Source organism: Equus caballus, chromosome 6 (genome assembly GCF_041296265.1).
Source record: "Equus caballus isolate H_3958 breed thoroughbred chromosome 6, TB-T2T, whole genome shotgun sequence".
NCBI lineage: Eukaryota > Metazoa > Chordata > Mammalia > Perissodactyla > Equidae > Equus > Equus caballus.
Genome location: NC_091689.1, coordinates 66,738,829 through 66,752,989, shown reverse-complemented (window position 1 = coordinate 66,752,989; position 14,161 = coordinate 66,738,829). Strand labels below are relative to the sequence as shown.

The window sequence follows — 14,161 nt, the reverse complement described above, 5'->3', positions numbered from 1 at the left end:
GAGTGTTCCCATTTTGGATGTGGATTACTATGGTGGAGGAAATGAAGAACTTACAAGTGCCGAGTATCCAGGGGTATGCGCTGGGCTCCGTGCTGGATTGCCTTGGTTAATATTTTTTTGGTTGCATGTAATAGGAACTGGCTCTGGCTAGCTTAAGGGAAAAAAGTAAGTGGTGCTGGCATATTGGAAGAATATTTGGGTATCTCATAGAATCCAAGACTCAGGAAAGGCAGCGATCAGGCAGACCTCAGAAGCAGAGTTCATGTCTGTCTCCCTAGCGTGAAGTGGCTGCAGCGTCTCACCATTTGATTCTTCATAGGAGGCCCAGGTGGGGTCAGGTCTTTCCCTGTGGATCAGTCAATCAAAGTCAGAGCGGCAGGATAATATTGTTTAGCCAGTTGTTTGTGGGCAACTACACCTGTGTTTTCTGGGCAGTTCCCAGAGAAAGGGGAATTATTGTGAACTGGTGGCCTCACCAGTGAGGTCTACTATGTATGGATTTTACGAGCTTAATTTAATTTTCACAAAAAGCCTATGAAAGTCATGATTTCCACCTTACAAATGAGGAAACTGAGACTCAAACTGGTTAGGCAACATGTCCTACCCTCCACAATTAGAATGTGGCAGAGCTAGAATTCCAACTAGGTATATAAGGGGGCTTAGTCTCCTTCCTGAAAGAGTGAAATAATGTGATAAGACTACATGGGGCAGAAACATCTAGGTATTTTCTCATGGAGAGAATATCTGGTATCTCCAGGGTACTAGAAAGTGTAGGACTGCATGTTGAAAGCTCTGGGGTTGAACTGCAACTCCACCTGCTCATCATGGGCAAGTAAACACCTAATTTTTTCCACTAATAAATATGGATATATCATCTCCCTCACAAGGTTATTTTAACTTTCACATGTTATTGAGATTGGGACAAAGCAGATATTCATTTTTAGGAAGGAAAGAACTCTTCTATTAATGAACCCTCAAGCATGCTACTAAAAATGGAGTCACAGCAGCTTTACTATTTAAAAAATCTAACTACTTTCTTACTTTCAGCCTTTGAAAATGGTGTCTTATTCACCTAAACATAAAGGTAGGCAATGCTACATAACAAGAGTTCAGGAAATCATACAACAGGCAAAGAAAATACAAAACATCTGACTACCTCTCTTTGGGACTTTGGGAAAAACTCTTCCCTTTGATCACAGCACAATACTTGATCATCCAAGTCTCTTAGTGAACCCTACCTGAGATGGTCTGTGTCCTTTTGATAACCAGAGCAGAGACAGAATACAGTTCTTAATATGGAAATCTATAACTTGAACATCATTCAAACAGATTATTAGCTAATTCAGATCGGAAGGATTAACGCATTCAAATAATCAATCCTATGCCCAGATGATTAATCTCAGTCATCTTTAAGGACAGCTCTGTGGGGAAAAAGCACCATAGTAACACAAGAGGTTATTATTGTGCACGGTGGATGTTCTACAATTACTCATAGACTGATCAGTATCAATTTGTTCCAAATTCCTTCAGACTACAATAAGTCTATGTCAACAGAAAAGTTGGAACCCCAAACGAAAGAAGAAAAAATCATTCTGTGGTAGTAGTAGGTAAAAGATGGCGACTACGATATTCTCTTGACCTCCCCAGCATCTCTGGGTCTTAGTTCAGCGACCCTCTATGCTTCCTTTTCATCTAAATCATATCTGAATAATTTGTAAAATAACCCATCATTTTAAATTTGATGACAGAGTCAAGTAATTTTAAATATAACCATAACATTGTGTTACAGGTATGTTCCTGAATTAAAAGCCCTTCTCCCCTTTTTACTCTGTTGCAATTCAAGTCAGTAGTCTGCTTGCTTTAATTTCTTATTTAAATTTGTAAGAGAAAAAGAAGTGGTTATTAACATTCAAAGATTCTTGGTAAATATTACTGTAAATATTTAAGGGGAAGTATACATTAAAGACAGCATCATCCATGGATATAAAAGTTTAAGAAAAACCTTTTAAAAAGAAGAATTAATTAATTTAAAAAAAGGATTAAAGAAAGAAAAGTAATAACCAAATAAGTTTTTGCAGCTCTTTTTTATTACACTGAGAGATCCCAGAAAAGTACAAAGCCCATGAAAGTAGAAGCATTTCAAAAAACAAGACAAAACACTTGCATACAGTTTAATGACAACATTTTGGTTTGATGTTAAAAAACCTCATGATTTCACATTGAAGCACACTGCTCATGAATTAAGTACATTCTGAAGTACTGGAAAGGATTTCATCTCTCTCATATCTGAACCTGAATCCCTATAAATGGCTAAGTTATCTTCTCTTTCTAGAGATCAAGTTCATGGTATGATTCATAAGAAAAATGATTTTATCGATTCATAGTGACTTTGAAGAACAGAAATAGAAAATAAGCATATATCACACACATATCCCTTTAAGCGGTACATCAGATCAAAGTTGAGTTAATATAATAACTCTTAGTGTTTTTAATTGCTGCCTTTGAAAATACATAGATCCCACTACAGAAAAGAGGTTTAGTAATATCAGAATGATTCTCTATCATGTCAGTGTTTTATATACATGTTACATAGATAAATAGGTGCTGTTGAAATCCATGCTGTTTCTATTCTCAAAATCAAATAAATGTATGATTACATTCTAGAATCTTATCAAGAGTCACTGTGAAGCAATAAGTAAAGATATTTATTACTTTTGCCAAATACAATATAACAGGCCACCAGAGGCTATAAACTTTATTTAATTAACTTTTGGTTATGTGGCAATTTTCAATGGCTTTTGGGTCATATCATACTTTCTGTTGCTGCTACTACTACTAATAAAATAATAGTAAATGTAAAGGAGAAAACAAAAGAAAATAAATTAGATCTCTTGATAGTTCTTCTAAATGTTGTTTTGGTTTATCCTTGAAGTAGAAATCAATTCCCCAAGGTTTGGAAAGAAAACAAAAGCATCTTCATAATTCACAGCATGTATTTTAGAGGTCTAATGATTTATCCATTGCCAGTGTGGGTCAGCTTGTTATGTTCTCTTTATTCAATGTCAACCGGTTCTGTAGCTATTAAAGCACTTAACTGCTTCTGAGCACAGGAGAGGAATAATTCCAAACTGGACAGGCTTCTTTGGCGGATGACTTGATCAAGCTGTTGATTTTTTTTAAACAGAGAGAGAGAAAAAAAAATACACTTAGTTGAGGGATAAAGAATATCATGCCACTACAGCCCACTAGAGAAACCTTTTTAGATGATGGATTTAGAAAATCAAATAGTGCTTTAAACTCAGAGACAATGAAGTCACTATTTCTGGCCTATTATCTAAGATGAGACGATAATCATTACAATTTTATAATTCATGTTGGTATTGAGCTATTAGAGAAATACCATAAATTTGATCAGAGTCATTTTAGAAAATACAAAATAGTATAAAAATACCAGTTCTTAATGAATATACAGACCAAACATCCACAAAGATCATATAGACATAACAGATGCAAAGAGACAAAGAAATATACAGTACAGAAACATAGCATAATTATAGTATGCTTAGGGTTTATCAGGACAAAGGATAAGTGAGGAGATAATTTCCTGAAATTAGAGAAAGTTCTTGGGAAAGGTGTACTTTAAGAAATATTTGATATTGTTGAGACTTATTTGACTTGGTCTTCCTGCTGAGTTAGAGATTTTTTATTAGGATTGCTTTAATGTATTAATAAATTAATCTGATAAATCAAACAAGAAGTTTAGTAATAAAAGTCATATAATAAAAAACTTTCTAGAGGTAAAGATTATTGAATAGATCAAGAAAAGTTTCTAACTCTTCTGCCCTAAAATAGTTGCCCATGGTGTGAAAATAACCAACAACACATTGCCTATAGGTTACAGAACAATGGAGGAACTCAAAAGAAAGCCAAATAAATTCCATTTCACAATATATACCTGTTATATTTATGTAAGTTGACATATTCTTCCCACAAGCTCCCCCTAACATAAAGGGAAAAAAAAGACAAATCCAAACAAGAATTCTCTATTAAATACACTTCTATAATCCACTGATACTCAAAATGACTGAAAAATTGGAAGACTAAAATTTTGAAGTATCCTAAGAATTAATCATAGAAGAATGTATTATATTTAGCAAAATGTTCATCTAAAAAGGTTGAACACTATTAAGACTCCCTTGGGGGCTGGCCCGGTGGTGCAGCAGTTAAGTCCACACGTTCCGCTTCTGGGTGGCCCCGGGTTCGTCGGTTCGGATCCCAGGTGTGGACATGGCACTAGTTGGCAAGCCATACTGTGGTAGGCGCCCCACATATAAAGTGGAGGAAGATGGGCATGGATGTTGTTAGCTCAGGGCCGGTCTTCCTCAGTAAGAAGAGGAGGATTGGCAGTAGTTAGCTCAGGGGTAATCTTCCTCAAAAAAAAGAAAAAAAAAAAAGACTCCCTTGAATTCTAATAATTTGGGATTTTAATATATGTACAGAAATAGAATCTGCTAATCCTTTTTCCTAGTCTTTTTTTTTCTTCCTCTCTCAGATGATACTTTTAGCTGACAATACACCTTCTGCTTACAAGTCTCTATAACAAGACAGCTCATTACAATGTAAACCCCATGAAAGCAGAGATCTTGTCTGTTTTGCTGACTATTGTACCCCAGCATCTAGAAGACGGTTTGGCGCATGTTAGACACACAATAAATATTTGCTGAGATTGAATGAAGCAATAAATACTTAACCCCAATAGGGCGGGGCAATCTACTAGGAAATGATAGATGCATTTTTAATTATAAAAGTAAAAGTAGGTTTAATCTAAACTAAAAGATACGTAGGAGATTAAAGATGAATTTTTAAAAGTTTCATTTAATATACGTAAAATAGATTGAACTCTAAATATTCACAGTTTTAAAACTTATTTTGTACTTGGCCCAAATTCAAAAACTACAGAAGAGTGTACCAACCCCCTGTTCCAGTCCATTCCCAGTGGTTTCTGTCTACTTTCGGATGCTTTCAAGCATGTAAAGATAAGTCTTTAAAAATATTTGGTCCAGATCTTATAATTGTTAACTCTGGGAGGGTTCACACAATCACTTTGTTCCACTGCCATTACTGGAACTTTCCCGTATCTCCTTTTTAAGTAATTGCTTGACTGTATTCCGTGATTTATTTAGCCAGTCTCCCATTGACAGGCATGTCAATTTATTCCAATTTTGTCTTCTTGTTTCTGGAGCACCACGGAAATCTACAACCTGCACTTGGCACTCCCTTTGGAAGATGGTCAACGTTTTCTTTTGGGCTGATTCTAATATATGGAATCTCTATGTCATAAGATTTGCATATTTTAAATTGTGACAGATATTTCCACACTGCTTTCCAGACTGAGGGTACCAACTTATCAGTCCTATCTGTATTGTATGAGAGAATGTTTGCCCTGTTTTCTTCTTTTAAATGGTTGCATAGTTTTCCATTGTATATTTATAATTTAACAAACATAATGGACATTTTATTATTTATCTAAAAATTATTCTATTGATAGATATTTGGATTGTTCCTAATCTTTTCCTACTATAATCAATGCTGTACTGAACATCCTTCAACATAGGCCTCTGCACACCTATGTTAGTATATCTTGTAGAAATTGCTTGAGCCAAAGAACCTGTCATCTACAATGTTTCTTCCATCATAAATCAGGTTTCCACCTATGCATGAACCTGTCTTTAAGCTCCCTAGTCCCACAGACAATTCGCCTATCCCTATACAAATATAATGCTGTCTCAATTTAACTACAATTTTATAATAAATCTTAATGTCACATATTACCAACCATACCATCAAATATTTCAGAAGAATAAAATTAGTGAACACTTGTAATAAAATTGAATGTAAAAAGGAAGTCATCGGACTGCAGATAATCCGATACCCTTTTTTCATAAAGCACAAAAACCAAGCAAAATTCAAAAGCATATTATTTTGATGCACATCAACAAGCAATCAAACATTTCTTTTTAAGGCGAGGAAATTACACAATCGGAACGGGATGGCTGTATTTGGAGGGTACAGTCAGGCAGGATGAGCTACACAGGTTCATTCTGGAGGTGGCTTCATGGCTGCTTTTTCTACTATTATGCTTCCTAACTTAGGTACATATGTCATATGTGCTGGCTTGAATAATTCAAAGTCTTTTAGAAGCCCCCTAGAATAATCAGGAGTTCCACTAAAAACAAATTTGACCTAATATCTTAGAACTTATGGGAGTTAAAGGAAAAACTTTTTTTCTTTTGAGGGCGTACAGCACAAACTCCTACTGTGTAATGTAACTAGCATTCACTAGTAACTGTTGCTAAGTAACAATAATCACCTGGATTTCTGCATTCAGAATGAATATTCTGTAATTCTTTGAAAGTAAGGATATGTATAAGGACAAAAAAGTTTCTATTTAAACACACCAAGCACTTCTCTTCTCTTGCTTGTGTGAGAAGACACCCTGAAATTAGCGACTACAAGATGACGGACACACTGGTTTTGGGTTTAGGCAGCTGCGGGGCTCACTTCGCATCTTTCACCACGCCTCCTCAGAACTGTCTGCAGGCAAGAATCCATTAAATAAACAGGAGCTCAACACTTTAAGGAGCAACACGGTGACACTGATACTCTGTGAGGAGGAAGATAAACTGAGCCATCACAGAGCTGAGCTTCCACGGTGGCGGGTTTTCCTGGGCATGGTACATAGGATCACGTCTGTGAGGGGGAACATTTGAGGCCTTTCTCTCAAAAAGATGGTGAATTCTTCTCTCTGAAACAAGTACATCAAACTGATTTTCTTGGCGAATTCCTGAATTTCAACAGTTTCTGTTTTATTAGGCATGACCTTATTATCCTTTATTGAGGCAAGAAGAATTTTGGCAAAATATACAACTCTTTTTTCCTCTTGAAGAGTGGGGCTTAGTTCTGTATTTGTGGCTTTCATTTCAAAGTGAACCAAAGATCTGTATTCTGTGACTTCATGCTGACAATATTACGTCCAGAGTAGCTGTGGCAAACATTTTTGGATAGGGGATTTACAATCACTTCACAATAATGTAGCTCTAACTACTTTGTTTTCCCTTCCATTTTCTGTTGCTTCAGCTGCTACTCAGCTCTTTCAGATACCTGAGAAAACCCTGGAAATTCTGAGGTCTCTGAAATAGACAACTGGGTTTTATAAATCTTTTTTTCCCCTCTTTGTCATGCCTTCAGTTTGCTGGCATACTGCTAGAAAACCATTTAGAAGCATACTACTTGCTAAAAGTTAGTATTAATAAGCTTAGGGGGAGAAAAAAAGAACACATGACTTCCCAATAGTTCCCTGTATTAGATTTATGTTTCCATTTATATTTCATGCCACAGCAAAAGAAAAAGAAAAAGAAAACTTCTCTAGATGTTAGCTTTTATTTCCTAGTCACCAAAACACAACTTGATGGATGGTGAACTTACACTGGTCTAAAGAGCAAAGTCAATTACAAACAAATATGGCCTATTTTAATGGGACTGTTAAGAACACTGCTTACATCCCAGAAAATCTGATACATCGTTTTTGAATATATATTATATATATATATATTATATGTATTATATATATAATGCACTTCGTACTAATTGTGATTTCAGTATCTTTTGGACTTTTACCAACAAGATATACCAAGAGATGTGAAAATATTAGGTTTACCTTTATCAATGTTACTTTTCCAACCTACCCTCCTGTATATTTTAAACTTATGCATAAAAAGTGATCTAATTTTTCAAAAAAGCTAGAATGGATATCTGGTAAATCCACTGATAGAAAGTGACTCATAAACGCTTGTTATCAGTTTAGTAATAATACGTTTCATGGATTCAGTTTTCATTCACTAACAAGTGCTTTCATGGGCATTGAAGAAAGGTTAACCACGATGGTTGGAAACTGGAAGTACTCAGGCAGATTTTCCAGATAATATCATCATCTTATTGAGTAAGAATTGTTCACCTTCTGATAAGAAATGAAACAGTTCTTCAGTCTCTTATTTATTACAATGCTGTCCTTTTAACATTGTTATTTGGATATGAATGCTTCTCTTTTTGTGACTTTATTACATACCCCCCCACACACATACCCTCAAGCTGTTGTTTCATTTACCTGTTTGAGATTGAGCCAATCAATTAATCAATCAGTCAATCAGTTGATCAATAAAAAAGTCAAGACTGCTCACTATTTGTGCATTATTGCTCTGAGGCCTGGGCAAAAAAAGTATACAACAATGTCCTTGTCCTTAAGAGGCTGGTAATCTTTTTGGAGAGACACATGCAACAATTAAAGAACAATTAGGTGCTGGCATATGTAGTAAAGACTGAGTCTAACAGAAGAACTGAGAGGGGGAGAAATCATGGTGGGAGAGTGCAGCAGAGAAAACATCACAGAAGCGGGACTGGAAAAGGCTCTTAAGGAACAAAAGCATTTCCTTAGACAAAAAGGAGCAAGACGTGGAAGAAATCCTAGGAAAGCAGATTAGCAGAAACAAAGACAAACTGCAGAGATATTGAGGAAGGGGGCTTGAGACAAGTGGAGAACGTCTGCCTAGGAGTAGTCATACATTCTTTCATTCACCCACTCATTCAGCATTAATTTAATCTGTGCCAGGCACTGTTTTAGGCACTAGGAATACAGTGGTGAATAAGATAATTCTCTGCTCTTATATAATTTATATTTCAGTTTGAAGAGATAATACTCTTCAGGTGGAGATCAGTACTATAAAAAATAACAAGTAGGGGAAAGGATTAAATGGAGACAGATGGGGATCTTTTGCATAGGATGATGAGAGAAGACCACTTGGAGAAGGTGGTAATTGTAAGAGACTTGAAAGAAGTGAGAGAGGGAAGGAACCAGGCAAAAACAGCAGGAAAGAAAATTTCAAGGCAGATGAAACTGCAAGAGAAAAGTCCAAAACGTGGGTTCAGACTTGGTTTGACCAAGGTCTGGCAATAAATACAAGAAGATTGGAGCAAAATGAGCAAGGCGAAGACTGGTAGGAGAGAGGGTCAGAGAAGCAGAGAGGGGCCAGAGCATGTCGGGCACTGCAGGTCAGAGGAGATATCAGAGAGTTCTGAGCAAGACTGTGACCATACTCTACGTTTGAAAAATATTACACTTGTTGCTGGGGACACCAGCCTGTAGGAGGCAAGAATGAAGAAGAAAACACACGTAGGAGATTGGTTCTGGGAAAGATACAAAGCTAACCAGACTGCTGGCAGTGAGGCTTAACAGCAGGTCACGTTTGGAATACAGTTTGAGACGGGACCAACTTGAGTGGATTAGAACTGTGGATGAAAGAAAAAGAGAAATAAAAGGTGATTCTTAGAATGATGGTGCTATTTACTGAGATATGATGGATTGGTGCTAGAGTGAGTTGGCCTGAGGAAAATTAGAGTTTTGTTTCGGACATTGGTAGTTCGTCTAATCCTATTAGATATGTCAGAGACACTGGATATAAGAGTCTGCAATTCAGGGGTGAGATCAGGGCTAGAGATACAAATTGGGAAATTATCTGCACATAGAAGGCATGTAAAGCACAGAAGAGATTACCTAGGGAATGAATGTAGACAATAGAGAGAAGGGTCAGCAGACGAAGTCCTGGGGTGCTCTAACACATGGTGTGGCAAAGGAGCCGTGGGACATGAGGAATGACAGATCATTATTGTAATGGGTTGAATTATATCCCTCACAAAGATACGTTCAAGTACTAACCCCGTACCTGTGAATGTGACCTTATTTGGAAACAGGGACTTTACAGATATAATTAAGATGTAAGTTAAGATGAGGTCATAATGGATTAGGGTGGCCTCTAAATACAATCACTGGCATCCTCATAAAGAGACACAAACACAGACACAGGGAAGAGCACCACATGAAGATAGAGGCAGAGATTGGAGTGACGTGGTTCTAAAACAAGGAACACAAAGGACTGTCAGCAACCCCAGAAGCTAGGAGAGAGACATGGAAGAGACTGTGCCCTAGCGACATCAGAGAGAGCGTGGTCCTGCCAACACCTTGATTTTCGACTTCTAGCGTCTAGAACTGTGGGAGAATAAATTTCTGTTGTTTTCAGCCCCCCAGTTTGTGCTACTTTGTTACAGCAGCCCTGGGAAACTACTAACAATGATTTTTCCAGATTGTTGAGGTTCTTATATAGCAGGATAGTGTTTCTCATAATGAACAAAACACCATTTCTATGTAAAATGTGTTCTGTTTAAAGTAAATAAATAAAAGGCTTTTTTAGTCAAATAAGTTTGGGAAACGCAGGATTAAAAAGATTTCTTTTCTATAGAACTTTTCAGAGCTTTAGTGCTAACAAGCATCATGAATTGCCAAAATGGCGACAGTACAGGCAATGGTTCTCAAACTTTTTAAACTGTGGAATCCTGTGTGTGTGTGTGTGTGTGTGTGTAAACCATACTTTGGAAAATGTCCTGCAAATCAATTTCTCTTGAGAACTCGTCTAGACTCAAAATAAATTGCAAAATATAGGGAGATGATTACACTGATTCAGTTTCCTTTTAATAACAAGTAACTATGGAAGTTTAATGGTAGGAGATTTTGAGACTGCTTAGTCTAACACCTACCTTTTACACTTGTGGAAAACTGATGCTCTGAGTGGTTGAGACCAATTTCACAAACCTAAAATGTCCTTCTACACTTAAAGAAATATATTCTTCTGTAAAATGTATAAATGTATCAACCTGAGTTTATCTTTGCTTATGAAACCCTACTTGTATCAAGTAGGTTCTGGTCTCACCAAGTTTTTGACAATGGACAAGTAAGATTTATCTCTAGAGAACCACTACTATGACAAGAAAGGTGCTGAAAACTAATCTGGGTGAGACGACATGACTCCCCATACTCTTGATGTAGACATGAAGGAAGTGGACCATGGATCAATGTTAAAACTTAACATGCAAACATAATTGTCATGACCTGGTCGGTTTTATGAAATCATCACAATAAACGGCTAACAGACTTGATGGAGATCAAGTTATTCTTGAGTGATGAATATTTTTATTGTGACATTTAAACATTTTTGCTCCAAATACTACCATCCTTACTTTTCTCTGGTATCCTCAAATTCTGCTTCTCATCATGTCAGCCTAAGAAAATTTAGACTTATCTGTAACATAACTGGTTGTATTAATGGAGGTTCTATAGTATCTGTTTTATTACTGGTACACTAACCATAAAGAGTTTTTCTTTATTTGTCTTTTCTTTATATTTTCAGATAAGTAAATTTGATTGCAAGAGGGCTATACTGTATATAAAGCTGAAGTTTAGATATGAAATCCCCTCTCTGGGAATATAACTATGTCATTATTGTAAATCACGATGAAAGAGACTTTGAACCAACTTCAGGATAATAGTGTTACATAAAATACATGTTTAGAATGACTCCAACTCTAAAAGATTCAATATAGTTAGGGCAGTGTCAATTGCCTCAACCTTGAACTTTAGAAAATGTAGGTCTAACTTCTTTACCAGAACACTCACAGGCCATCATTTATGTCCCATGAAAACTTTCAATCCAGAGTTCACATCTCCTTTTCTTTTTGAGTACTTTTCAACTTTAAAATATATTTCAAGTCTATATAACTATTTATACAGTTAAAAAATGTCAATACATGAAGAAGTTGTGTAACTTTCTAGCATGCACAAGATGAATTACAGATGCTCTTTGAGAGTAAGTGAAAAACGGGTATAAAGAGTCTTAAACTCTATTGGCCACAACTAAAGAACTATGTTTTTTTGCTTTGTTGTGTTTTAAGATGTCTTAGGATAAGTAAATTCTCTGTTTTTGAATCATCTAAAGTAAGTTCCACATATTTGGGCAGTTCTGCCTTTTTATTCCAAACTACCATAGAATCCATTGGGAAATAGGAATACTCATTTTTGCTCTTCAGTAAATCATCTGGGCAGAAAAAATGAATATGTATTCCAGACTCTAATGTGCAGGCACATGGTCTTAGAATACAATCTTACGCGATCTTACAAGTGAAGCAACAACAGCTGGCCCCAAAAGGATGCACTACAGTAGTAAGTGAAGGCTGTACTTTTACTTGCCTGATAACAGGCACTAGACTTTCCAGTATAAGCTTCCATATGTGAAGTTTAATGAATCTGAAAAGAAAAGAATTCTGGTAACAACTGCTTTACCCCTAATTCAGACAATTTCCAAAGAAAATCTAAAAATTTCTAAAACAATTAAAAAAAAAGAAAGCTATAGGTTTAGTGGAATTTTAGGAAAAAAGGAAAGGTAGATGAAACTGTATAGTAATTGCACAGAAATCCTATCTTGGGGCTCTGATCTGTAAGCTTACATTTACCTATTAAAAAGTTCCACATTGTACCTTCCAGAGCTCAATAGCAAATAAAGAATTTATTTAAATACAAGATGCACTGATTCTGGCAAGGCAGACTAACTGATTTTAATATGACATTCCACATAAGGTTTTCAATACAATTTGTTACATGCTCACAAACCATGAACAAGCTTTTTCTATGCTATTTTTTCAAGATCTTGTTTAGTGCAAATATTGCAATCTGTAGGATGGCCTTTTGTAAATTAAATAAACATGAAGATCTCAAACAAATAATTGTTAAGTAAAAAACTGTTCAAGTAACAAACACAAACTCTTGTACTTTTATCAATTCAACTTTTAAAAGTTTTAGCAATTCTTTCGTGTCAATCTAAGGAACAATATTCCCAATTACTATCTACCTTCCCTTTTGTTTTAATCTTCAGTAATTTAAATTTCGTCTTATTTTGAAGTAGAAAAAAGAATTACATGACCTCTTGGGTCTTTGTCTTCCCATGCTATCTTAAAATTCTCAAATGACTGATAGATTTTCCCTTTTATGTTTCAATCTACAAAAATAGTCAAGGGACTGTCCACGAGGCTTATCCTTGAGCTCTCTGCACACATATGTTGAAAGCGATTTATAGTGCATGATGAATAACCCTCTAATGCTGGATTAAGTCTGATCCTGTTTTGAGAATAGTGTCACTAATTCTTGATTGGTGGTACTCGCTACCTGCTATGCACAGGTGAACTTCTTTATGCGTTTTATTAGTTGTCTATTACTGTGTAACAAATCACCCCAAACCAAGTGGTTTAAAGCAAAAAACATTTAACATTTATCATCTCATAGTTTCTGTGGCTTAGGAAACTGGGTGCTGGTTAACTGAGCCCCTCTGGCTCATGGTCTCTACTGAGGGGTTGCAATCAAGTTGTTGGCTGGGCTGTAGTCAAGACAGAGTTCAACTGGGAGCTCACTTAGTGGCTGTCAACAGGCCTCAAAACATCCACCTCCAAAAGAGCTCATGTGAGGCTCTCCGCAAGGCTGCCTAGTAATATGTCAGCTGACTTCTCCCAAAGCAAGCAATCCAAGAGAGAACAAGAGAGAGCAAGAGCACACCAAGACAGCAAGAGAGAACCCAAGATGGAAACCACAATCTTTTTATAACCCAGTTTGACTCCGTGAAGCCCATGCTCAAGGGGAGGAGATTATGTAAGTGTAGGGCATCACTGGGAAACATCCACTATCATCTCATCTTTATTCTCTTGAAACTCTATGAATGAGGCCACCGAGGCCTAGAGATGTTCTAACTTGCCCAAGTGGCAGAGCTGAGATTCAAATCCAGGTGTGTCTGACACCAAACCTATTCTCTAAACCACAATACTATATTGCCTTCTCAGATAAGAACTTCAGTTATGGCTGGGGGCCTTGGCACAACATCTGTTTTGTTATAAATATGTAGGGATTTCTTGTATTGCATACACTAGTGCAAAAAGCTGTAAAGATGCCAAAAGCCCTGTAGATACAGTCATTAAAACATGTGATTATCTTTTCTTCCTAAACAGTATGTTCAGGAAGCTTTCTATTATATTAACGTACAAATAGTTCCCTGAAAATGCAACAGAAGCATTTAAAGAAAAACTGGCACATTAAATACAACATATAAGAAATCACTGCCTTAAAGAATCTGTAAACCTCAGTGGCTGTATATAAAAACAATAGATTACTTCCTTCTGGGTCCATAACAAAAGAAATGGGAAACATTCACAAGGGCGATGTATGGTATGGATCTCA

The 14,161-nt window shown here is 36.3% G+C and overlaps 1 protein-coding gene across 42 annotated transcripts in view; it reads right to left on the bottom strand.

The window, feature by feature from the left end:
- Positions 1-2,065: 2,065 nt before the first annotated feature.
- CCDC91 (coiled-coil domain containing 91) overlaps positions 2,066-14,161 on the bottom strand; it is a 376,603-nt gene continuing 364,507 nt past the window's right edge. For 41 of the 42 annotated variants that reach the window (XR_002808691.2, XR_011440005.1, XM_070271143.1 and 38 more), the window contains one exon: positions 2,066-3,163. Coding sequence is in view for 39 of the 42 variants with exons in the window: in XM_070271143.1 (XP_070127244.1) it covers positions 3,053-3,163 (111 nt within the window). In the remaining 3 variants the exon portion in view is untranslated. The remainder of the gene's footprint in view (positions 3,164-14,161) is intronic. The other variant, XR_011440006.1, reaches the window with a different exon arrangement.